The following is a 25334-nucleotide window of genomic DNA, read 5'->3' on the forward strand; positions in this document are numbered from 1 at the left end:
TGCACGGAGGGCTTGCGATGGGAGCCCTGGGGCGTGGAGGGTTGGGGACTTAGGGAGAAAGATAAGGGTGGTTTACTTTTCCTCTTCAGAATCTCACGTGCCCTTGATACCTTCTATATTCCCTCCCCACCCAGGCCAGACCTGCTGGATTTTGAGTCCCTGAAGAAGTGTAATGCACATTACAATCTGCAGAATGCTTTCAATCTGGCTGAGAAGGAGCTGGGACTTACAAAGCTGCTGGATCCTGAAGGTGGGGCAGAGAGGCTGTGGGTTAGAGACAGAAGGTAGATGAGTGGGTGCCGGGGGCTGAGGGCGGCGAGAACGGGAAGGAACTGCAGATCATTCAGATGGCTACGGGGTTTCTTTGGGAAGTGACGGAAATGTTCCGGATTTAGATCATGGTGACGGTTGCACAATCTTGTGAATGTACTAAAAACCGTGGAATAGTATACTTTAAAAGGGTGAATTTTATGGTGTGAAAAGTATATCTCAATATAGGAAGAAAGGCAGCCCTGTGGCAGAAAGAGCCCTGGGGTATGGTTCTATCCCAGCCCCTCCACGGAGCAGCTCTGTGACATAGGGCCAGTCGCTTGGCCTCTCTGTGGCTCAGTTTCCTCATCTCTCAAATGAGAAGATTGGTCTCCGTGGTCCCTAAGGTCCCTTCTAATTCCAAAACTCTAGGGTTCTAAATTAAGCTCCGTGACCTTGAGGTCTCACAAAGTGCTGGCCTTATGGTCAGCTGACCCTACTCATTGGCCCCTGTGGTTCTGATCTAATGCTGATGAGACTGGGAATGGCCACTGAGCTCTTGTTTTGTACCTAGCACTACACTTGACGTGCTCTAATTAATTTAATCCTCACAACACCCCCTTTGAAATCAATATCATGCTCCATTTATGGAAGAGAAGACAGGGGCCTATAAAGGTTGAGTGACTTCTCCAAGGTCATACGGCTGGTGGAGCTGAAATTCAGGCAGCCTGGCTCCAGAGCCTGTTTCCTCAGTCACCTCTCTGGGAGAGCAGAGAGCAGTCTTGGTGCAGCCAGAAAAGAGAAGGATGGAAGGGCCGAGTGACTTCCTTGCTGAAAATGCTCCTTCTGAAGCTCCTTGGGCAGGTTTCAGACTTGGTTACTTTCTCCCTGTCTTCCATCCCACCTGTAGTCCCTTTTCCCGTGCCTTCTTAGTCCTGAGTGACAAACATCAGCTAACTAGTGATCAAAGCAGGCCAAGTACAAGGTTCCTTGGAGAGCATTTGAGAAGCACAGCTATGATAAAGAATATTTAAATAAAGCCTCGTATCCCATAACTTTCTGAGATGATTTCCGTGGCTCCCGCCTGCCTGTGGGAGGTCAGAGGTGGTCAGGAGGGCTTCTGGTCTAATAGTCTTCCCTGTAGGTAGGATACAAGCTGGCCCAATTAAGAGAACCAATTAAGAGATTTCAAGTCATAGTCAGCCTTGGTGTCCTCGTGGTAGGAGTTAATTTGGCTTGAAGGACACTCACCTCCTGGGCCCACAGCTGAACTTTGGGACTGAGGTAAGAAATAGCCATGACTGTGCCCTGAGATGGCCCTGAGAACTGGCCTCTGTCCCTGCTTCCAGGGCTCCCTGGGCCCAGCCCTCTGAATATCCTGGGTTCAGGAGGCCTCGCTCATACCTTCTGTCTTGCTGCCCCTGAACTGGATGACTTCTTGGGCATCTTTCCAGCCCATAAGTCCACGATCCATCCCCCAATGGGAATGCTATTTCTTTTCTTGTCTCTCTTCCTCCAAACAACTAATTTTACACTGGGTAGAAGCCTCTTTGGGCTTCTGGATTTTAAACTCCGCTTGTTTCTAGGAAGAGGGGGAATAGAAAGGTTAGCTTTTCATGCCCTTTTAGTCCAAATAGTTTATTTGTTATTTTACTCTGAAGGGAGCTGGAAAGATATCAGCCTGGGAGGGCAAGGAGGCCCCTAGGATTGGAGTAAGTGATTCGAGTTGTGGGCATACCTCTGGGAGGCAGGTTTCTAATCTCGGCCTGATCTGAGTGGTCCTTTTTCTCAGATGTGAATGTGGACCAACCAGATGAGAAATCAATTATTACCTACGTGGCTACTTACTACCACTATTTCTCCAAGATGAAGGCCCTGGCTGTGGAAGGCAAAAGAATTGGCAAGGTACTCTCCAGCATGGGGGTGGTAGGCATGAAGACCAGAGGAGGCCTGGCCTAGGGGTCCTACCCCCGTAAAGCAGGAGCAGGGGAGGACTGGGCCAGGGAACCCACAGCACGGTTTCACAGGTGCTGGACCATGCCATGGAGGCCGAGCGCCTGGTGGAGAAGTATGAGTCCCTGGCCTCAGAGCTGCTGCAGTGGATTGAGCAAACGATCGTGACTCTCAATGACCGGCAGCTGGCCAACTCCCTGAGTGGTGTCCAGAACCAGCTCCAGTCCTTCAATTCCTACCGCACTGTGGAGAAGCCACCCAAGTAGGTGTTCCTGAGCCACACCCTGCCACGGCCTGCCTGCCCCAAGCTGTGCTCACACAGCAGGAAGCCTAAATGAGGAGAGCCTTTTGGGAGGGAGATGGTGGCAGCACATAAATGCAGTGGAGGCTCATTTCCCCCAGCTCAGAGCCCCAGTAGCAGTTTCCAAAGTAAAAAATGTTAATGGTCACCCATTACAAGAAATCACGCTGTGGGAATGATCGCCATGGTATGTAGAGCTGGTGCAGTCTACTCAGATGAGGTTGGTCGGGGTGTCTCGGCAACCCAATCCCAGCTTAAGGACAGGGGATTGGACCCGACAGGCAGGTTGCCGCTGGCAATACGTGCATGTGGCTGGTCACTTGCACGTTGCACAGGTTCTTATCATTTATGTATTTAGGCAACTGACTGTTGAAGTATGGCATTACTACTAGGTGATTCTATACGGTACATGCTAAAACTTCTGTGTTTTTTGTTTTTGAGCTCTTTCGGAGTTAATGTGTTTAAGCTCCAAAACTAATATTAAGCCACAAAACATCTGTTCCTGTGCATTCCAGGGAATGATTTGAGGTGTGCCCTTTGACCTAGAAAGTCCTCTGCTGGGCATTGAACAAAGATGTAGCTTCAAGGATGTTCACGAACGTGACCTTTGTAAAAGGAAATTAAGTCATGGTACAGCCACTGAAAATAATATTGGAGAAATGCATTTATTCACCTGAAAAGACGTTCATGAAACATAAGAGTTACAAGACAGTTGTCTGTGGACGGCAGAGAGCAAAGGGCTAAGTGTCCAGATTCAAAGTACCTGAGTTCACATCCTGGCTCTGCCACCTACCCTTGTGAGCATTGGGCATTATTTAGCCTGTCTGTGCCTCGGTTTTCACATCTGGAAAATGGGGGTAATGAGAGAATGTAGGTAACACTGAGAAGGAGTTAATGCATGCAAAGCCCTGAGAACAGGGCCTGGCTCTCCGTGAGTGAGTCCTCCACAAATGTTAGCCATGGTTATGGTACGATCCCATCTGTGTAAAGCAAAAATGCAGTACGTACACGCCCAAGGGTGACAGCGGTCATGTCTGTGAGGTTTTCAGTTGTTTTAAAATTAGGTTCTTTTTAAACGTGGTTTACCAGTATTTTCACAAGCTTTTATAAGATGAAAAGCAACACAGAACAACTTCATTCTGAAATGTAAAGAGTCCCCGGGCCCCTCGTGGCCTTTGACTCTGACCCCACCCGGCCTCCTGCCTCAGGTTCACTGAGAAAGGGAACTTGGAAGTGCTGCTCTTCACAATCCAGAGCAAGCTGCGGGCCAACAACCAGAAGGTCTACACGCCCCGCGAGGGCCGGCTCATCTCCGACATCAACAAGGTCCACAGCCTCCCTTCCATCCCTGGGACGACCCACCCTCAGCACCAGCCCCTACTGTCCCTGCTTGAACCCTCGGCCTGGCTTGAACCCCACCCATCCCGGGTGCAGGCGTGACTCCCACATCCTCTCCCGAGTCCTGCACGTCCCCCTCCTCCTCCCTCCGTCTCTCCATGCAAATTATACCCCAGTCCCTTATCTTGTTCAGCATATCCTAGACTCACTGGCCCTACTTTTGTTTCACTTTTTTCACAGACAGCGTAAGATTAACAAAAGTAATAGGGTTCGCCCACAGCCCCACCACCACAGACAAATCCAGTGATTTCCACTGTTCCCTGTCCCCCTCCCGTCTTTGTCCACCAGCAGATGTGGTTTTCACGGGGCTCCACGGCACTCACGCCACCCTGTTCCTCATATTTCCCTGCACAGGCGTCTGACCGCATTCCACAGACCCACTAGACCGAGCTTCCCTGGGACCCACCCTGCACCCCCAGCCCCGGTGACCCCTCCCCGCCCTCGCTTCCTGAGCCCTGGCCCTTTAGCAGTAATCCTGTCTCCACCTCGCAGGCCTGGGAGCGGCTGGAGAAAGCTGAGCATGAGCGTGAGCTGGCCCTGCGCACGGAGCTGATCCGCCAGGAGAAGCTGGAGCAGCTGGCCGCCCGCTTCGACCGCAAGGCCGCCATGCGGGAGACCTGGCTTAGCGAGAACCAGCGCCTTGTGTCCCAGGTAGGACACAGCGGGGGACTCTTGGCCTGTCCAGACAGGTCTGGAGACATGGGAGAGTGAGAGAGAGTGGTGGATAAGGAGCCCTGTGAGGTGGGGAGCTAAAGGAACAGGAACTCCATCACACAAACTTGGAGACCAAGAGCCAGGGAACCAGGGGCCGGAGCCTTGAACAGGAGAAGGGCTGGTGAGACAGGATGGGGTGGGATAGAGAGGACGCTGAGAGCCACCCTGTAGAGTTGGCACCTCGCAGCAGAAGTGCTCCGGGGTGGGGTGGGGGGGCAGGGGGTGAGCAGAGCGGCGTCCCGGAGCTCCCAGCCCTCCCTCCCTGTCCCCGCCCCAGGACAACTTCGGGCTGGAGCTGGCCGCCGTGGAGGCAGCAGTGCGGAAGCACGAAGCCATCGAGACGGACATCGTGGCCTACAGCGGCCGGGTGCAGGCGGTGGACGCCGTGGCCGCCGAGCTGGCCGCTGAGCACTACCACGACATCAAGCGCATCGCCGCGCGGCAGCACAACGTGGCGCGGCTCTGGGACTTCTTGCGGCAGATGGTGGCCGCCCGGCGGGAGCGGCTCCTCCTCAACCTGGAGCTGCAGAAGGTGTTCCAGGACCTGCTCTACCTCATGGACTGGATGGAAGAGATGAAGGTACCAGCGGATGCGGGGTCGAGGTGGTCGGGACCGTGGGAGTACGAAGGGCACGTTCGCCCATCTGCTCGGCCGAACCTTTGCAGAGGACGTACCAGTCCAGGGCCCTGTCCCCGGTTCAGATGAACAGAGCAAACAGCTCCCTGTCCTCATGGGGCTCACGTTCCAGTGGGAGGAGACTGATGATCAAACCCGTGGACCTATCAATAAACAGCATAGCACGTGGGCGTGAAACCTATGAGGAAAGGGAAACAGGCCGTGTGGTGGAGTGGTCCAGGAAGGCCTCTCTGAAAAATGCCATTTAAGCTGAGAGCAGAATGTCCCAAGGAGCCAGCACAGGGAGATCTAAGGAGAGAATGTTTCCAGGCAGAAGGAACAGAAAGGCCCTTGGCCTGCTCACACGTGGCATGTTCCGGATGAGAAGGGAGGCCGGGGGGTGGGGGTGGGCTGCTGTAAGAACAGGGAGGGGATGGGGATGAGGGAAGGGAGGAAGCAGCCTGCTCGCTTAGGGCTCACAGGCCTGGTCAGGGAGTTTGGATTTTACTCAGAGTAACATGGAGCATTGAAAGTGATTCGAAGGTTTTGAAAAGGGGGAGAGACATGATGCTGCGTTTTTACATTTTTTTAAATGTCACTTTGACTGCTATTTGAAGAATGGCTGTGGGCAGCCAGAGTGGGAGCAGAGAGACCAGTCACAGGCTGTTGCGGTGATCTAGGCGAGAGACGGGGATGTGGATAGGTCTGCAGAGGTGCTGACGATTGCTGGGGTGCTGGGGACTGAGCCACGACCATAGGAGGGTGGCGATAATTCTGGTGCTGAGATGATGAGTCAGAGTGGAGATTCCAGGAGCGGGGTTTGCCAGGGTGCCAGGAGAGAACTCAGGGGTCACTGTGTGTGAGCGAGGGCTGACAGCTGGGAGCATGTGTGCTCACCTGGGTGCAACACCTGGAGCCGCCCCAAGAGGTCGGGATGTGTGGTTGATCCAGGAAGATGGGGCGAGGTTAGTGCACGTGTGTGGTGGGGCAAGAGGCCTGACTGGGAGGGAACCGGGCGGCTCTCAGATGGCCATCGACATGCCGCGTGCGCCCCGCAGGGCCGGCTGCAGTCCCAGGACCTGGGCAAGCATCTGGCTGGAGTGGAGGACCTGCTGCAGCTGCACGAGCTGGTGGAAGCCGACATTGCCGTACAGGCTGAGAGGGTGCGGTCCGTCAGCGCCTCTGCGCTGCGCTTCTGCGAACCAGGAAAAGGTGAAAACCGGGGGGAGGAACTGGAAAAGGGCGGGGGAGCTGGGAAGGAGAACATTAAGAGCTGAAGCAGCAAGACTGGAAAAACCTGGGGACAGGAAAGATGATGGGTGGACAGTGGGTGACAGAGCTAAGAGAGTGGGGTGGGGGGGATTTGTAACTAGGGGTGCACAGGGGGCAGGAGAGGGCTGGGCCACAGCTCTTGGGCTTCTGGTGTGACTGTTTCAGAGTACAAACCGTGCGACCCCCAGCTGGTGTTGGAGCGGGTGGCCACCCTGGAGCAGAACTATGAGTCGCTGTGCAAGTTGGCAGCGGCTCGGCGGGCCCGGCTGGAGGAGTCCCGGCGACTCTGGCGCTTCCTCTGGGAGGTGGGCGAGGCCGAGGCCTGGGTGCGGGAGCAGCAGCACCTGCTGGCCTCGGCAGAAACCGGCCGGGACCTGACCGGCGTCCTCCGCCTGCTCAACAAGCACACAGCCCTGCGAGGCGAGATGAGCGGCCGGCTGGGGCCCCTGAAGCTCACCCTGGAGCAGGGCCAGCAGTTAGTGGCCGAGGGCCACCCCGGGGCAGGCCAGGCCGCCGCCCGCACCGCCGAGCTCCGGGCCCAGTGGGAGAGGCTGGAGGCCCTGGCGGAGGAGCGTGCCCAGCGGCTCGCCCAGGCCGCCAGCCTCTACCAGTTCCAGGTGGACGCAAACGACATGGAAGCCTGGCTGGTGGACGCGCTGCGCCTGGTGTCCAGCCCCGAGCTGGGACACGACGAGTTCTCCACGCAGGCCCTGGCCCGGCAGCATCGGGCCCTGGAGGAAGAGATCCGAGGCCACCGGCCCACCCTGGACACCCTGCGGGAGCAGGCCACAGCCCTGCCTCCTGTGCTGAGCCGCACGCCCGAGGTGCAGGGCCGGCTGCCCACCCTGGAGAGGCAATACGGGGAGCTGCGGGCCCGCGCAGGCGAGCGCGCACGTGCCCTGGAGGCGGCCCTGGCGCGCTACACCATGCTCAGCGAGGCGGGGGCCTGCGGGCTCTGGGTGGAGGAGAAGGAGCAGTGGCTCAACGGGCTCGCCCTGCCTGAGCGCCTGGAGGACCTGGAGGTCGTGCAGCAAAGGTGGGCCCCGCGCACGCCCCACCCTCCTGAGTGGCCTTGCGAGTTTGGGGCCAATGTATAGGGCGGCCCCCATGTGGATGGATGGTGGGTGCCACCATAGACTGCCTGCTCTTGCTACATACACCCCTTTGAGTCTTGCTAGTAGTCTGGTTTCTGCTTTAATGAAAAACGTTAAACATCCTCAGAAATAGAAACATTATGCAGCAAACTCCTATATAGCCATCACCCAAATTCAGTAATCATCAATATCTTGCTATGTTTGATTAATTTTCCTTTTCAAAAGCAAATCCCCAGTATTAAAGTTTCACCTCTGTATTCTCCAGGGAACATAGAAATTTGCAATATGAGTACTTTTTTTTTTTTTTTTTTTTGCGATACATGGGCCTCTCACTGTTGTGGCCTCTCCCATTGCGGAGCACAGGCTCTGGACGCGCAGGCTCAGTGGCCATGGCTCACGGGCCCAGCCGCTCCGCGGCATGTGGGATCTTCCCGTACCAGGGCACGAACCTGTGTCCCCTGCACCGGCAGGCGGACTCCCAACCACTGCGCCACCAGGGAAGCCCAGTACATTATTTTTCAGTTGTGTGTGCAGGCTTAGAATAGCTAAGGCTTTGAAGTTATAAACCTTTTAGACAGAGACACTGATTAACCCCTCTTGAAGTAGCTTTATTTACAGAATAAGAAATCCTAAAATAATTTAGAAATGATGTTTTTCTTATAGAACCACACACAATACCATTATCACATAAAACAAAATTAGCTATTCCTTGTTATCACCTACTACTCAATCTTCTTTTTCCTTTTATTTGTTTGTTTATTTATTTATTTATTTTTCTTTTCTGGCTGCGTCGGGTCTTAGTTGCCGTAGTCGGGATCTTTGTTGCGGCATGCGGGATCTTTCGTTTTGGCGCGCGGGCTTCTCTCTAGTTCTGGTGTGCGGGTTTTCTCTTTCTAGTTGTGGTGCACGGGCTCAATAGTTGAGGCACGCAGGCTTAGCTGCCCTGTGGCGTGTGGGATCTTAGTTCCCTGACCAGGGATGGGACCCACATCCCCTGCATTGGAAGGCAGATGCTTTACCACTGGACCACCAGGGAAGTCCCTACTACTCAATCTATAGTCAAATTTTCTGGTGGTTTTAAAAATGTAATTAAAGGTGTTTTGTTGCTTTTTTCAATATATCCCATGACAGGAGTCAGAAACCCCTATGCCAAATACAGCCTCTGCCTGTTTTTGTAAACAAAGCTTTATTGGAACGTAGCCATGCCCATTCATTACATGTCATCCCTGTGTCTGCTTTTGCACTAAAACAGCAGAGCTGAATATTCATGATAAAGACCGAATGGCTCACAAAACCTAAAATATTTATTACGTGGCCCATTTGCAGACTCTGCTCTATGAGAATATGAAAAGTTCCAGGAGAAGTTATGCTTCACATCTTTATCCCTTAAATTTTTTTCGTTATCAACTCTTTTTTTTAACACATTTTAGTAATGTGGGACCCAGGTAGGCAGCTAAGGGGTAAGTCCCAGGAGGAATAAGGGAGGTTCTGCTGAAGGGTGAAGCCCTGTGCCAGGGATTAGTTTGACTTGTTGTCCAGCTGGTCCTCACCTTTAATTTTTACCATGTTTTGGAGCCACTCTAGAGATGACAGTTTTTCTACTTGTCTGGGGGGAGTTGGGGGCTCCCCCTTGATCTACAGATGCTATGAACCATGTAGGGAAGAGGTGCAGAGGCTCCTGTCAATAAGCCTCATGTTGATGGAGAGGAGTTCTCGCGGGCATGCATCTAAGGGAGGTGGACCAGCGCACCGCTGCTTCCCACCACTCATGGCCAGCTCTTCCACCCCATCAGGTTCGAGACCCTGGAGCCTGAAATGAACGCCCTTGCAGCGCGAATTACTGCTGTGAATGACATCGCAGAGCAGTTGCTGAAGGCCAACCCCCCGGGGAAGGACAGCATTGTCAACACCCAGAAGCAGCTCAACCACAGGTGGGGTGAGAAAGGATGCAGCAGACAGGACAGCAGCTGGAAGAGAGTTCTGTAGGGCATGGGAGGGCGGCTAAAATGAGGAGGGAAAGCCGTCTGAAATATGTCGGAGGGGGGTGGGGATGAAAGAGATGGAAGTGGGGGTAAAGGTCGTCTGAAGAGGCTGGTGCCTGGACAGGGAGCAGACAAGAAGGAGTCACGGGAAGGTGAGTGGGGAGCAGGCTCTCTAAACGGCAGAAGCAGGCGGTAGGATATATCAAGGGCGAGAGAGCAGGAAGAAGCTTCCAATCTACCTGCACAGGGCGGGAAAGCTGAGCAACTCCGGACACTCCCTCTGCCCTCAGGTGGCAGCAGTTTCGGTCCCTGGCGGACGGCAAGAAGGCAGCTCTGACGTCAGCCCTGAGCATCCAGAACTACCACTTAGAGTGCACAGAGACCCAGGCCTGGATGAGAGAAAAGACCAAGGTCATCGAGTCCACCCAGGGCCTGGGCAATGACCTGGCCGGGGTGCTGGCGCTGCAGCGTAAGCTGGCCGGCACCGAGAGGGACCTGGAGGCCATCGCTGCCCGGGTGGGCGAACTGACCCGAGAGGCAAATGCCCTGGCTGCTGAGCACCCCGCCCAAGCCCCTGCCATTAGCGCCCGGCTTGGAGAGGTGCAAGCCGGCTGGGAGGACCTCAGGACCACCATGCGGCGACGAGAGGAGTCGCTGGGCGAGGCGCGGCGGCTGCAGGACTTCCTGCGCAGCTTGGACGACTTCCAGGCCTGGCTCGGCCGCACGCAGACCTCTGTGGCCTCTGAAGAAGGGCCGGCCACCCTGCCTGAGGCAGAGGCCCTCCTGGCCCAACATGCAGCCCTGCGGGGAGAGGTGGAGCGGGCCCGGAGCGAGTACAGCCAGCTTCGGGCCGTGGGTGAGGAGGTGACCCGGGACCAGGCCGATCCCCAGTGCCTCTTCCTACGGCAGCGACTCGAAGCGCTGGGAACCGGCTGGGAGGAGCTGGGCCGCATGTGGGAGAGCCGACAAGGCCGTCTTGCCCAGGCCCACGGCTTCCAGGGGTTCCTGCGTGATGCTCGCCAGGCCGAGGGCGTGCTCAGCAGCCAGGTGAGAGTCCAGGGCACAAAGTCCCAACCAGGAAGAAGTGGGAAATAGGGACCAAAGGAATGTGAAGGAGTGGTGGATGAGGAGGTAAACGCAGCACATGGAGTAGGTGAGGGAACAGGATGGGCAGGGAGAACATGCTAAAAAAAAATACGGGGGCTTCCCTGGTGGCTCAGTGGTTGAGAGTCCGCCTGCCGATGCAGGGGACACGGGTTCATGCCCTGGTCCGGGAAGATCCCACGTGCCGCGGAGCAGCTGGGCCCGTGAGCCATGGCCGCTGAGCCTGCGCGTCCGGAGCCTGTGCTCTGCAGCGGGAGAGGCCACAACAGTGAGAGGCCTGCGTACCGCAAAAAAAAAAAAAAAAAAAAAAAAGATGTAAGCATAACTTACCAAAACTGACTAGAGAAGAAATAGAAAACCTGGCTTGTCATATAGCAGAAATGTAATCAGCAGCTATAAATAAGATGGAACAGGATTTGGAGTGTTAAAGGCGCTCCAGCCCAGCTCCCTTCTAACTTTCTGAGACTCCCACATAATCAGGCACCATCCCTCCGTCTTCAGAGCCAGAGTCTGCCTGTCCCTACCTGGTTGGCTTCCATGTCTCAGATGGGCCCTTTGGTAGGTTCCTTCTGAGAGGTTGAGAAGTGAGCTTGGTATCTCCCCTCCCACACAGGAATACGTTTTGTCTCACACGGAGATGCCGGGGACACTCCAGGCTGCTGATGCCGCCATTAAAAAACTGGAAGACTTCATGAGCACCATGGATGCCAACGGTGAGCGGATCCGCGGGCTCCTGGAAGCCGGGCGCCAGCTGGTGTCTGAGGGCAACATCCATGCCGAGAAGATCCAAGAGAAGGCAGACTCCATAGAGAGGAGGTATGATGAGGACAGTGGGCAAATGAGGGTCCCTAAAGGGGACCAAGTGAAAACAGGATGAACATGGCACTCAGACCAACAGACGGGGGTGGGGAGCTGACAAAAAGCAGAGGAGGAAAAACCAAGTGGTCGGAGAGGGACTAAGTCAGGGGCAGGGAAGTTCCACCTCCCCGAAGTCTCCTAGGGTAGCTGGACACTGGACCTCAGGGTTCCTGGGTTGACTTGTAGCGCTCCCAAAAGGTATTGTCCCCAGAGGAGGAGGACTGAGGGCTTCTAGGTTAGTTAGAGGGTCATAACCCTTTCGTAGCAAGTTCAAGGGCTTCACAGGGGCCTGTCATTACAGACACAGGAAGAATCAAGAAGCAGTGCAGCAGCTTTTGGGCCGTCTTCGGGACAACCGAGAGCGGCAGCATTTCTTACAAGACTGTCATGAGGTGAGGCTCTTAGTCCCCCATGTCGCCTCTGACATTCCCTGGCCACCCTTTCCCACAGTGCCCTCGCTCTCTGAGCCTGGAGTCAGTCCACTGCAGTGTCACCTGAGCATGTGAATCCCTGCCTGGCTTCTCCCCCCATCCACCACCTCCCCCGACTCACCCTCGCCCCGCTTCCCGCCTCCCTCCCTCTGAAATGTACTCTGCCCTTCTCCATCCCTGCTCCACACTCGGTCCAGCTGAAACTCTGGATTGACGAGAAGATGCTGACAGCCCAGGACGTGTCCTATGATGAGGCCCGCAACCTGCACACCAAGTGGCAGAAGCACCAGGCGTTCATGGCCGAGCTGGCCGCCAACAAGGACTGGTTGGACAAGGTGGACAAGGTGAGCAATGGGACGGGAGCAGCAAGAAGGGAGCCTTTGGAGCCTCCTCCCGTCAGTGTCCCAGCCACAGTGCAGGGGAGGGTCCTGGCTTCAGGATCTGGCTTAGAGATCATGGAGCCCTTGGTGCCAAACTTCCAAGGTGGAAAGAAATGGTCTGGGGAGCAAACGCCTTAGGTCAATGAGACAGTGACTCCAGAACTTTGAGAAAAGGCAAATTAGTACGGAGCCAGACTGCAGCTTTGGGTCAGCATGATATCTATTCCTGGTCCAGAGCAGGAGGACACTCTTCAGTGGGGTCATCAAACTTCTATAAAGGGCCAGGCGGAAAATATCTTAGGCTTTGCAGGCCACACAGTTTCTGCTGTTATCACTCAACTCTGCCAGTGTGGTGCCAAAGCAGCCACAGGGAATACATAAACGAATGAGTGTAGCTGTGTTCCAATAAAACTTTATTTATAAAAACATGGTGGTGGGCCAGATTTGGCCCTCGGGCCACAGTTTGCCAACCTCGTTTTTGAGTCTTCCTTTCCTGGTATTTGGTCTCCCACCCAGCTCTTCCTCAAGAGCTGAGTGCAGGCAAAACTTAATTTCTACTCAGCAAGTATTCCTGGACAACATCCTGTGTGCTCAGCACTCTGCTAGGTGCTGCAAGGTATATAAAAAGATGCTTTCCTTCCCTCAAGGGCATGACGGTTGGGAAGAGGAAGAGACCAGTGTGGATCCGGTTTCTCCATTTGTTCAGCAAATATTTACTTTGTGCTACTCTGTGCAAGGCCTTGTATGAGGCACTGAGTGGGGAACAAAGGTGATTCCATTGCAGGCTCCACCCTCAAGGAATGACACCGGAGCCAGGATATGAGACATGTACACAAACAGCTAAAGTCAATCCAAAGCAGAATATAACAAATATAATGAGAGAGCCTGATAAAGCCTGGGCACTAAGGAGAGAGGAGATGTGGGAATCCTAGAAGCAGGGGCCAGCGGGACAGTCCAGGAAGGACGAGTAGAATTTGGACAGGCAGAGGTGTTGAGGGAAAGATGTTTCTTGGTAGGGAAACCGGAAACCAGGGGTGTGGAAGTGGGGCGCCTGTACGGGAGCAAGGGCGTAAGTCCTTCTGGCAGGAGCACAGAATGCGTGAAGCGGCCACGGAAGGAAAGGTGGGAAAAGCCTGCCAGGCCGGGTCGTGAAAAGCCCCGATCACCACGTAAGGACTGTGCATCAGAGTGGATTGTGCCGACGGTTGGTAAAGTTGCCCAGCGGTGCTCTTCATCCTGGCGGCATGTGTAAAACGGCCTGAAGGCAGTGTCTTGGTTTGTGTTCCCCTAGAAGCAAGGCTTCCAGTGCAGGCCACTTCCACGGGAAGTGATCACAGGAATGGCAGTAGCGGGTGGGGAAGTGAGGCGGAGAAGGGAAGGTAGTCAGTGAAGGGTCCACTGCCATGCCAGTTACCCCAGTGGGCACCTGGCACTCAGTCCTCATGGGACACCTGGGCGACGGTGTGGAACATGCATCAGAGTTATCCCAACCAAAGCAAGGACTCCCAGTGTTGGTCCACCAATGCCCTGGCTGTCGCTGGTTGAGGGCTGCTTCTGGGGGCAATAACTCCCTGGCACTTCCAGGCCACCTTGCGTACAGATCAAGTCACGCTGCCCTCACCTCCCCAGAAACCAAAGTCCTCAAGCAGAAGGGCTGGGAGTGGGGAAACCAGGTGAGAGTCACTTGCCATAGTTCAGGTGAGAGGTAATGAGCTGAGAAACACAAAATGATGGCCTATAACACAATAGCACGTGCAATATGACACTGAAAACCACAAGCACCAGAGAACTCAAAATAAGGAGAGAGCGCAGTGGCCTCTTAACTGAGACGAGGTTTGATGGGACCTTGAGGAAGGAGGAGGGTTTACTCAGCATTGAGGGTAGGGGAGCTTAGAAAGCTTGGAGAACACCCAAGAACTCGGTAGGAAAGCCCTCACTTCAGGTCTCTGCTGCCCTTTAGGTCCCTGTTCTGCTATCGGTTCATGTTCAGCGGTATCTAATTCTGACACTGACCCCTTCCTTGTCCCATACCCAGGAAGGGCGGGAGCTGACTCTGGAGAAGCCGGAGCTGAAAGCCCTGGTGTGGGAGAAGCTAGACGACCTGCACAGGCGCTGGGACGAGCTGGAGACCACCACCCAGGCCAAAGCCCGCAGCCTCTTCGATGCCAACCGAGCTGAGCTGTTTGCCCAGAGCTGCTCTGCCCTGGAGAGCTGGCTGGAGAGCCTGCAGGCCCAGCTGCACTCCGACGACTATGGCAAGGACCTCACCAGCGTCAACATCCTGCTCAAGAAGCAGCAGGTACACGGCGGGCCTTTGGTGGGACTGGTGAACAGCAGAAGAAAGGAGGGGGGAGTCAGTCGCTCTTGAGATTCACGAGGCCATCCTCAGGCCTCGCAGACAGCATCTTCACTGGTATTTCTCAAGGCGATTTCCACGGGCCACCAGTGTCAGAATCTCTAGGAGTGTGTGTCAGTCAGAGTAAAGTCGGGAGACAGAAACCACACTCTAACTTGAATGAGGAAACTTTAGTGAAAAGAACTACTAACTAATAAAAGAGGGTTACCTGCCAGTGGGGTAAAGAGAACTCCAAAACAGGGATCAGAAAACATTTTTCTGTAAAGGGCCAAATAGTATTTTGAGCTTTGAGGGTCATACGGTCTCTGTCACAACTGTTCAACTCTGTCCTCGTAGGGTAAAAGCAGCCACAGTCGATGCGTAAAAGACTGGTGTGGCTGTGTGCCAATAAAACTTGATTTACAAAACCCGGCCGGGGGCGGGGTTTGCTGACCCCTGGTCTAAAGGATGCAGGAATCGCAAATGTACAGAGCAGCTACTGCCTCTAGGACTGAGGAGGGGGTGCCCGGGAAGGAATGGGATCCCCTCCTCCTACCCCAAGGCTGAGTTTCAGACCTCACTGGTGAAGGCAGAGGCCCGCTGGATGGCGTAGAAGTTTGCTGGGGTGTCACAGACCACAGCAGGTCTGAATCTGGCAGGCCAAGGCTGGCCATCAGGAAGTTGCCACTGAGATGCCAGCAAAACCTGCTGGAGGGTGAGGGCCACCGGGTCTCCTGCACACCGTGGGCAGTTGTGGTGTAGGAGCAAGAAGGAAAGCACACTGGAACCGTAGCTAGAAGCCTCTGCCTCGCCTGTGCATTGTGGTGTCCCTCCAGCGCCCTCTATGGACAAGGCCTAGTGTTGCACCATCTGGCAAAGGAGAAATATTTACAGGGTCCAGTTCCAGTGACTCAAAATGGGCAAAGATGGACTTGGAGCTGAGATGGATTGGGGACTGAGAGACAGTAAATTGATAGCTAGCACAGTTCTCACACCCCCTGGATTCTCATATATATTAAAGTTTGAGATCCACTGATGTAGGCCATGAAGAGATACTCTCCCTGGGGTGAGCCCCAGGGATAAGAATTCATGATTGGCTCGATATAGACCAGTGTCTCCGCTGAGTTTGAAGGTGGAGGCACGGTGATAACACCGCCTTCCTCTTCCGGTTGGCAGATGCTGGAAAGGGAGATGGCTGTGCGAGAGAAGGAGGTGGAAGCAATCCAGGCACAGGCAAAAGCTCTGGCCCAGGAAGACCAGGGTGCAGGGGAGGTGGAGAGGACCTCGAAGGCTGTGGAGGAGAAGTTCAGGGCCCTGTGCCAGCCCATGAAGGAGCGCTGCCGGCGCCTGCAAGCCTCTCGCGAGCAGCACCAGTTCCACCGGGACGTGGAGGATGAGATCGTGAGTCTCCGGGACCTGGGACGGGGTAGAGTCTCCATCATGGTAAATTGCTCCCTGTCTTTGGCTCTCTACTCTCCTTCTTGGGTGCTGGGGGGATGCCAGCAGTGCTCTGTCTTCTCTTCCCTTTGGCATTGAAAGTCAACCCTCTAGGGACACCCTCTAGGTCCCTTGACCCCAGAACTGGGAGCCCTAGAAAACCTTCCCCCAGGAATCATCACTATCCAACCCCTAGCTCGGACTTTGCCCTCTGGACCTCCACTAACCCCCACTTTCATATCCAGTTGTGGGTGACGGAGCGGCTCCCCGTGGCTAGCTCCATGGAGCATGGCAGGGACCTGCCCAGTGTCCAGCTCCTCATGAAGAAAAACCAGGTGAGGCAGAGGCTAAAGGCAGAAGAAAGGGTCCCAAGAGCCTCCCCAGACCTGAAAGTGTGTTTTCCTAAGAACTGGGGTTCCTCTGGCTCCCGCTCGTTGCTGGGTGTAATCCTAGACTTCAGTGGTTCGCCTTTCCTCACCTCGGGAGGGTGGGTTCCCCTGGTGGGAGATCATGTGGACTGAAGGGGCGTCATGGGCCAGAAAAGAGGGGAGGTGAGAGGACGCAGGGAGGATGAGAAACAACGGTGTGAAGGGGGGCTTGCTGTTGAGTAAGCGTAAGGGGGGGATGTAGGGTGAGGGGGTCCCTCGGCAAGCCTTTCAGCGTCTCCTCCTCTGTCGCCATGGACAGACCCTGCAGAAGGAGATCCAGGGCCACGAGCCGCGGATCGCGGACCTAACGGAGCGACAGCGCGCTCTGGGTGCGGCGGCAGCAGGCCCGGAGCTGGCTGAGCTACAGGAAATGTGGAAGCGCCTGAGCCACGAGTTGGAGCTTCGAGGGAAGCGACTGGAGGAGGCCCTGCGGGCCCAGCAGTTCTACCGCGACGCCGCAGAGGCAGAGGCCTGGATGGGCGAGCAGGAGTTACACATGATGGGCCAGGAGAAGGCCAAGGTGAGAGCCAGACCAGAGCTCAGGCTACGGCTTTCCTCCCCCCTCCCCCTACTCTCTGCTGCCACTCTCCCCTCCCCTAGGACGAGCTGAGTGCCCAGGCAGAGGTGAAGAAGCATCAGGTATTGGAACAAGCCCTGGCCGACTACGCCCAGACCATCCACCAGCTGGCAGCCAGCAGCCAAGACATGATTGACCACGAGCACCCAGAGAGGTGAGCATAGCACCTGGACCCCCAGGCCAGTCCCTGGGGGAGAGGGGAGCCAGTTCCAGAAAGGCCCAGAGATTGCAGAGCCTTGCGTACTGCATGTGTACAGGACCATCTAGAAAGCTGGAGAAGCAGGGACTTGGCAAGCAGTTGGGGGGCAGGACCCTCTGGGATAGACTAGGGGTCAGAGCAGTGTGTCCTCCCCTTCCCCGCAGCACGCGCATATCGATCCGCCAAGCCCAGGTGGACAAGCTGTACGCCAGCCTGAAGGAGCTGGCGGGAGAGCGGCGGGAGCGCCTGCACGAGCACCTGCGTCTGTGCCAGCTCCGCCGGGAGCTGGACGACCTGGAGCAGTGGATCCAGGAGCGCGAGGTGGTGGCAGCCTCGCACGAGCTGGGCCAGGACTACGAGCACGTGACTGTGAGTGCCGCAGGTGGGCTCCAGGAAGGGTAGACTAGCACTTCATCCTGTCCCAGGTAGCATCGGGAGCTGTCGGGCTGTCCACCAGGGCCCCTGGGAGACTAGCACTTCATCCTGGGCGGAGCACCAAGGGGCAGGGGTGCAAGACCAGGTCGTGGAGATGCTGTCCTCTGGGTTCTGAGACATTTAATTGGAAGACTCGTGCAGAAAGGAGGACGTGGGGCTGCGCATAGACGTCGGCCAAAAGGAAATGACCGATCACTGTTTTCCAACAGAACTCACCAGTACACTGGGGACTTGAGATTCCTCTCCACGGTTTGGGGGTTGGACACTCACTGGTGCCGAAATATGGACCATAGTTAGGGTATCCTTGTCCGAAGACTAAAGGTTCCAAGTACCCCTTTGCTGGGGGCTGGGGGCTGGGCGCGTCAGTCAAATCCAGGGTCAGTGGGAACCAGTTGCTTCTGCTGCCTAACTCGGCCCTGCTGAAGAAATCTATTTTGGCCCACGTGGCCCAGGGAAAGAAGTGGGTTCTCAGTCTGGGGTGAAAGGACTTGCCCTGCGAGTCAGGGACCGCATCCTCCAGCGTCACAGTGTTGTCCGTGCAACCGCTTCCTCTGCCAGATGCTCCGGGACAAATTCCGAGAGTTCTCCCGGGACACGAGCACCATCGGCCAGGAGCGCGTGGACAGCGCCAACACCTTGGCCAACGGGCTCATCGCGGGGGGCCACGCCGCCCGGGCCACGGTGGCCGAGTGGAAGGACAGTCTCAACGAGGCCTGGGCTGACCTGCTTGAGCTGCTGGACACGCGGGGTCAGGTGCTGGCGGCTGCACACGAGCTGCAGCGCTTCCTGCACGGGGCGCGCCAGGCCCTGGCGCGGGTGCAGCACAAGCAGCAACAGCTTCCAGACGGGACCGGCCGGGACCTCAACGCTGCCGAGGCCCTGCAGCGCCGACACTGTGCCTTTGAGCACGACATCCAGGCCCTCAGCGCCCAGGTCTGACTCATGCATGGGTGGAGGTGGGGGGAGGGACGGGGGCGCTTAGAGGAGACTCGTGGGGAGCATGGGGAGGCTGGAGGGATCGCATCCTCTGCAGGGCCACGTAGGGATGACGTTAGGATGGTTCCAGGAAACCGTCTCTGGCCAGGGGACATCTAGCCACCCCGTCCACACCTGTAATGACAAGGCTTTTTGAGGGCCCGTGACATTTTCAGATGGTCCTGGTGGGTAGACGATTCTTCATGGTGTACTAAAATCCATCTGTTGGTCCCACTCAGGTGTTAGACCTACGCAAAATAAGCATAGCTCCTTCCTGAAGCCATTTAAACCCGGTCGGCCCCCCACCGAAGTCCCTTCTTCAGGCCGAAAATCTCACTCTAGCAATCTTTGAGGTTCCCCACGAGCTGGACAGGCCTCTGAAAGCTCACCCAGCTAGTGACCCTTTTAAAGCATTGATCCCCAGGCTAAGCCCAGGCCCCCTGGTAAGACCCTACAGGGCAGAGTATGACAGGGCTTACTCTGGACTCCAGCCCTCATCTTTCCCAGCATCACCCCACACACACACTCCTTCTCCTGCTTCTCCGGCTGGTAAAATGGGCAGGAGGTGTTGAGCAGAGGTCAGGACTGAGGGAGGTTGCAGCCCCTCAGAGTCTCCCAACTCTGCCTGACTTTGACCTGGGCCCTGGCAGGCCCAGCAGGTGCAGGATGACGGCCACCGGCTCCAGAAGGCCTACGCCGGAGACAAGGCCGAGGAGATCGGCCGCCACATGCAGGCCGTGGCCGAGGCCTGGGCGCAGCTTCAGGGAAGCTCTGCTGCCCGCCGCCAGCTGCTGCTGGACACCACGGACAAGTTCCGCTTCTTCAAGGCTGTCCGGGAGCTGATGCTGTGGATGGACGGAGTGAACCTGCAAATGGATGCCCAGGAGCGGCCCCGGTGAGGCCCACAGAGCCTGGCGGCCTCCGGGGGTTATGGGCTGGTGGCCGGGATAGGGTTGTGGGCAGCAGGTGATGTGGTCTCCGTGCCCCCAGGGATGTGTCCTCCGCAGACCTGATCATCAAGAACCACCAAGGCATCAAGGCAGAGATAGAGGCCAGGGCTGACCGCTTCTCCTCTTGCATCGACATGGGACAGGGGCTGCTCGCCAGGAGCCACTACGCGGCTGAGGAGGTGGGTGAGGCCTGGGCATAGCCGGGCACCTTCACAAGGGAGGCCTGAATGCTGATTTCTCCTCTGAGTCTTCCGACTTCCTTTCATTATTTCTTTGCAGAAACCTTTTACCTTCCCCTTAGTGCTGTTCAGGGATCTCCCCATTTTATCTTTCTCCCAGAACTGTCTGCCTCTTGAAATCAGAAATCACTGGTTCCCCTATGTGAGACCCCCAGGGACCCTGGCAAGGCCCCGCTGGATGCTAACTCTCATCTCCTCCCCCCCCACCCTCTGCCCCGACCCAGATCTCAGAGAAGCTGTCTCAGCTTCAGGCACGGCGCCAGGAGACAGCTGACAAGTGGCAGGAGAAGATGGACTGGCTGCAGCTTGGTGAGCCGCTGAGGGAAACTGACTGAGGGCTCCAAGCCCTGGGCGGTGAGGGAGCGGCCGGGAGTCTTGCACCCTGTAGTTTCCAGAGTAGGTGAGACCAGGAATCTGGGGCATGGAATTCAAGGCCCCCACCCTTGGCACTGCCTGCCTCTGCCTTAAGCTCCTGCTCTGGGGCAGTGGCTTTCTCTGTGTCCCTGTGCTTGAAGCTGCTGTGACTATAATACCCTGTCATTGCCCACCCTGATTTGCCACCTCCCTGCGACCCCCAATCCCTGCAGTTTTGGAGGTGCTCGTGTTTGGGAGAGACGCAGGTATGGCGGAGGCCTGGCTGTGCAGCCAGGAGCCGTTGGTGCGAAGCGCTGAGCTGGGTTGCACAGTCGATGAAGTCGAGAGCCTCATCAAGCGGCACGAAGCCTTCCAGAAGTCCGCAGTGGCCTGGGAGGATCGTTTCAGCGCACTGGAGAAGCTCACGGCGGTGAGGGCTACAGGACCCCAGGAATACCGGCCCCATCCCACTGCCCCAGACTTTGCGTGCTCTCCTGCTTGAAGAAGACATTTCTTCTCTTCCCATTGCCCCAGCATCTCCCAGATGTGAGCCAAGAGTGCCCTGTTGTCACCTCAGCTTTAGGAGCCATCCGTTTCCCTGGGTGGCACTAAGAGACACCATCTCCCCCATAACTCCTAATCCCCGCCTTCTTTTGGAATTATAGTCTCCATTCTTCCTGTTTCATCAGACTAGAGCTGAGACATTTCAGCTTTCCCCAATGCCTGGGACCTTCCATGCTATGACCTCAGAATTTTTTGACAGCTGGAGGAGCAGGAGAAGGAGCGGAAAAGAAAGAGGGAGGAAGAGGAACGGAGGAAACAGCCCCCTGCCCCAGAGCCCACAGCCAGTCTGCCTGAAGGGGCCCTGCTGGACAGCCAGACAGCTCCCGATGCTACTTGGGACAGGTGAGAGGTGGGACACTTCGGGGAGGAAGAGGAGGCTGAGCCAGAGCAACACATAGACTTCACGTTCTCTGTCACCTCTGCCGTTCCAGAGCCCAGCCCCGCCTGCCAGCACCCTCACAGCCAGCCAGCGTGAACGGCGTCTGCACAGATGCGGAAGCCCCACAGGTGACTCCTGCCGCCCCAAGCGCCCCCATCAGAATCTTAGCCCCTCCCCTTGCACATCTGCTTACAGCGTCTTGTCCTTGTAGCCCCTGGTGGAACAACAGAGACTTGAGCAGGGCAGCTTCCCAGAAGGGCCTGTGAGTTTCTCCTGGAGGTGTGGGTATTGATAACTGGGAGATATGGGATGAAATGGGGATGTGAGCTGGGCGGCGGGGACAGTGGGGTCAGGAGAGGGCAGAGACTCAGAGGAAACGTGGAGGTGGCAAGACCAGCTCTTGGACTTCCAGCTTCGCGACCTGCAGGCTAGGTGTCTCCCATCTTATCTTTTTTTTTTTTTTTGCGGTACGCGGGCCTCTCACTGTTGTGGCCTCTCCCGTTGCGGAGCACGGGCTCCGGACGCGCAGGCTCAGCGGCCATGGCTCACGGGCCCAGCTGCTCCGCGGCGTGTGGGATCCTCCCGGACCGGGACACGAACCCGTGTCCCCTGCATCGGCAGGCGGACTCTCAACCACTGCGCCACCAGGGAAGCCCCCATCTTATCTTTTGACACAGACACCGTTTTCTTCACAGGGGTCTGGTGCTGGGGACGAGGCCAATGGGCTACGGGGAGAGAAGCAGACCCGGACACGGGGCCCGACCCCTCCTATAATGCCCCAGAGCAGGTCATCCGAGTCAGCCCGGGTTGCCACCTTGCCCACCCGCGGCCCGGAGCTCTCTGCCCAGGAACAGATGGAGGGGCTGCTGTGCCGCAAACAGGAGATGGAGGCCTTTGGCAAGAAGGCCGCCAACAGGTACTGGGTCTGGTCATGTGGTGCCTGCGGCCTCTGCGGCTCCTGCCTTCTGGAGAGGCTTGCCCAGAACCTCTTCCTAGACTCGGTGGGGGTGGGGGGTAGGACTCAGGAGCAGGTGGGGCCTCAGGTGAGGGCCGGGAGGGTATAGAGACGACGGGCCTAATGACAGGAGTGGCACTGGGAGTCCTCGGACAACCAAGCTGTTCCCAGGATGACTGGCCCCTCAAAGGCCAGTCGGTCACCTGCGTCTCCTCCTCGTCACCTGCACCATGTCTCTCCCAGGTCATGGCAGAACGTGTACTGTGTCCTGCGGCGTGGGAGCCTTGGCTTTTACAAGGATGCTAAGGCAGCCAGTGCAGGAGTGCCGTACCACGGAGAAGTGCCTGTCAGCCTGGCCAGGGCCCAGGGCAGCGTTGCCTTTGATTATCGAAAGCGCAAGCATGTCTTCAAGCTGGGGTAGGAATGGAACGTGCCCTCAGGATGGGAGGGAAGGTCACAGTGATACAAGGCACAGAGGAGCCACTAGGGGGCAGAGAGGTCAAGGAGGGAGAGTCGGGGGATCTGGCTGTATTCCACACTAAGGGGAGCAGAAGCACCAAGACGCAGGCCTGTCAAGCTGAAAAGTTATCCTGCCTGGGAGGTCTTGAGGCAGGATGCTGGCGCTCCCCTGTCTCCAGATACCTCCGGGGGCCCGCCCCTGCCTGCCAGCCGGCAGCCAGAGCAGGAGGCAGGGCCTGGGATGGAAGTGAGCTCACCCTGGTCCTCGGCAGCCAATCAGGAAGGATTTGCTTTGGCACAGTCCTGGGAATCTGAAGAATGTGCAGAACGTGTCTGATCTGGCTCTGAGGTCCCCGGGCATGTTCTCCAGCCTGGTCTCTGGGTGATAGTGAGCTCTCACCAGCCCTGATCTGGCCAATCAGAGTCTCAGCTCTGCCCTGAGGTTTCTCTCTCTCCCAACAGCTTACAGGATGGGAAAGAATATTTATTCCAGGCCAAGGATGAGGTGAGCCGTCCCTTCTCCTCCCATGTCCCCCCTTCTCTCTGGGCAGTCTTAGAACCTCCAGATGCACATTTCTTTCTTCCCTCGCCTCTCTCTTTTTCCTTGTCTGAAGTGTCTCATTCTTTGATATCAGACAACCCACAATGTGCCAACTGGATGTTTGTGAAGGCCACACCAAAACATGTTCCCTACCTTAAAGGGGTCTTTTTCTCCAGTGAGATGAGGCAGTCATCTCCACCTCCTCCTCTTCCACTTCCCCACTGTGGACGAGCCAGCCACCCAAGCATAGCATCCTCCAAGCTGACCCGTTGTCTTTCCGCGCCCCACTGCAGGCAGAGATGAGCTCGTGGTTGAGGGTGGTGAATGCAGCCATTGCCACTGTGTCCTCGGCCTCTGGAGAGCCTGAAGAGCCAGCGGTGCCCACTGCCACCCGGGGCATGACCCGGGCCATGACCATGCCCCCGGTATCACCGGTCGGGGCGGAGGGACCTGTCGTACTTCGCAGCAAGGATGGCAGAGAACGAGAGCGAGAAAAGCGCTTCAGCTTCTTCAAGAAGAACAAGTAGTTGGGGGCGAGACTCCCAGGCCAGCTGCCTCCCTCTGTCCAGGAAACTGCCAGGGACTGTCGACAGGGACCACCCTCTTGTCAGGACAACTGCCTGCTGCTAGGGTCTGTTGCCAAGGTCAACCCATCACCAGGAACTGTCTCTGGAGACAAGTCAGTGTCCCCAAGGGCAACCCTTCTCTTCTGCTATTTAATTCCAGACTGGTGGTGGGGCCCAGGCAACCCCCAATTCCACTCCCCCCCTTCTGCCCTCCTCCCCTAGCCTTACGCCTCTATCCCCACCACAGCGCAGACAGCACAGCACCCTCTCCATAGGCCATGTGGGGAATGGCTGCCCCTGCCTCGGGGTCATTCTCCTGCCACAGCTAGGGCACGCCATCCAGTCCTTGCCCTTGGGGACCAGCCAGGAACCTCTCAGAGCTGAAGCAGGACCTGGGGGCAAGATTGCCAGATGACAAGTCAGAGACGCCGAAGCTCCCCTTTCCCATCCTCCCTCATCCTCTGACTCAAGCAGCCCCTCCATCTCCAGCAACTCTCAACAGCTTCCGGGTGTGAGTTGTTCAGGGGCAACCACGGCCTTGAGTCTGGTCAAGGAGGTGATTAAACAGCTCAGCTTCTCTTACTGCCTCTGGGTGTCTTTGCTTTCCTGACCACAAGCCTCTCTGCCCATGCCCCTGTTCTTCCTTCTGGCCCTGGTCTCCTGTGTGTCAGGTTTCCCACTCCGCCCCCAGCATCCAAGCCCGCCAAGAACCACATTATTCTGTGAGTCTCCCTACCATGGTCTCATTTCCCCATGACAATGACCTCCTCTTTGCTGGGTTGACCAATATCAAACCTCTTTTTAGACCAAAGACATTCGCCGTGATATTAACAAGCAGTATTGAGGCAGTGAATGCCTGCTTCCCTGGTGCACAACTTTCTTCGCTCGTGATTCTCTCAACTGTTTTCAAAAATGGAAGACAGCCTAGTCTCAGCCACTGCTCAGCCTGACAGTGGAGAGTGGAGCATGTAGGTGGTGATTACTGACCCCCACCTTCTGTCTCAACAGAGAGGACCCCAATAGGGGATCGAGGGAGTTCAGACAGGGATCAGATAAGTAACAGGTTCCCAATCCACTGACCAAGAGAATGACATCACCCTGGGAAGCCACGAGATACATCCTAAGTGTGTAAACAAAAACACAGGAGAATGTATTTTAGATCCAGTGAAGTATAAGAAAAAGGAACAGGGGGCTTTCCCTCTTGTCTCTGGCTCGGCAACTGGAGGTTTCAGGGCAATAGTATTTGCCTTGGTGGCCTCCTATAGGAAAAGTTTTGTTATTTCATGGCTTCCCATATACAAACAACCATTTCTTTTCGGGGCTCAGAGATCTTTCCAGGAAAGCAGCCCCATCTTTAGTATAATCGGCCAAGGGCCCTGGCTGAGCAGACCCTGACTATCATCAGCCGTGACAAAGACAGGGTCAGGGGTGTGCAGGCCCAGAACGTTTCCAAACATGAGATGTGGTAGACCAGATAGTACACAGAATAATTATCCCTTTCTCTTAAGAGCAGATTCAGTACGCCAAAGTAAACATGTGGATAATGTAACTGGAATAATCTGTCGTGGGAGTAAATGGAGTAATACATC

General features: G+C 56.2%; 1 protein-coding gene across 3 annotated transcripts in view; it reads left to right on the forward strand.

Moving 5' to 3' along the window:
• The window catches only part of SPTBN2 (spectrin beta, non-erythrocytic 2), a gene marked incomplete at its 5' end in the record, with an annotated part of 31091 nt that extends 6765 nt beyond the window's left edge, over window positions 1-24326 (forward strand). For 2 of the 3 annotated variants that reach the window (XM_082628253.1, XM_082628252.1), the window contains 31 exons: window positions 135-250; window positions 2042-2154; window positions 2277-2464; window positions 3712-3829; window positions 4394-4552; window positions 4893-5195; window positions 6290-6443; window positions 6669-7539; window positions 9391-9528; window positions 9870-10626; window positions 11297-11499; window positions 11843-11933; window positions 12170-12316; window positions 14388-14651; window positions 15864-16088; window positions 16370-16459; window positions 16812-17072; window positions 17153-17283; window positions 17493-17697; window positions 18322-18696; window positions 19389-19633; window positions 19729-19867; window positions 20152-20236; window positions 20515-20711; window positions 21045-21187; window positions 21277-21352; window positions 21436-21486; window positions 21920-22140; window positions 22423-22596; window positions 23101-23143; window positions 23473-24326. In XM_082628253.1, coding sequence (XP_082484379.1) covers window positions 135-250; window positions 2042-2154; window positions 2277-2464; window positions 3712-3829; window positions 4394-4552; window positions 4893-5195; window positions 6290-6443; window positions 6669-7539; window positions 9391-9528; window positions 9870-10626; window positions 11297-11499; window positions 11843-11933; window positions 12170-12316; window positions 14388-14651; window positions 15864-16088; window positions 16370-16459; window positions 16812-17072; window positions 17153-17283; window positions 17493-17697; window positions 18322-18696; window positions 19389-19633; window positions 19729-19867; window positions 20152-20236; window positions 20515-20711; window positions 21045-21187; window positions 21277-21352; window positions 21436-21486; window positions 21920-22140; window positions 22423-22596; window positions 23101-23143; window positions 23473-23706 — 6517 coding nt within the window. In that variant the 3' untranslated portion in view covers window positions 23707-24326. The remainder of the gene's footprint in view (window positions 1-134; window positions 251-2041; window positions 2155-2276; window positions 2465-3711; window positions 3830-4393; window positions 4553-4892; window positions 5196-6289; window positions 6444-6668; window positions 7540-9390; window positions 9529-9869; window positions 10627-11296; window positions 11500-11842; window positions 11934-12169; window positions 12317-14387; window positions 14652-15863; window positions 16089-16369; window positions 16460-16811; window positions 17073-17152; window positions 17284-17492; window positions 17698-18321; window positions 18697-19388; window positions 19634-19728; window positions 19868-20151; window positions 20237-20514; window positions 20712-21044; window positions 21188-21276; window positions 21353-21435; window positions 21487-21919; window positions 22141-22422; window positions 22597-23100; window positions 23144-23472) is intronic. The other variant, XM_082628254.1, reaches the window with a different exon arrangement.
• Between the last annotated feature and the right edge of the window lie 1008 nt (window positions 24327-25334).

The sequence above is a fragment of the Mesoplodon mirus genome (assembly GCF_964341445.2).
Source record: "Mesoplodon mirus genome assembly, chromosome: 7".
Taxonomy (NCBI): domain Eukaryota; kingdom Metazoa; phylum Chordata; class Mammalia; order Artiodactyla; family Ziphiidae; genus Mesoplodon; species Mesoplodon mirus.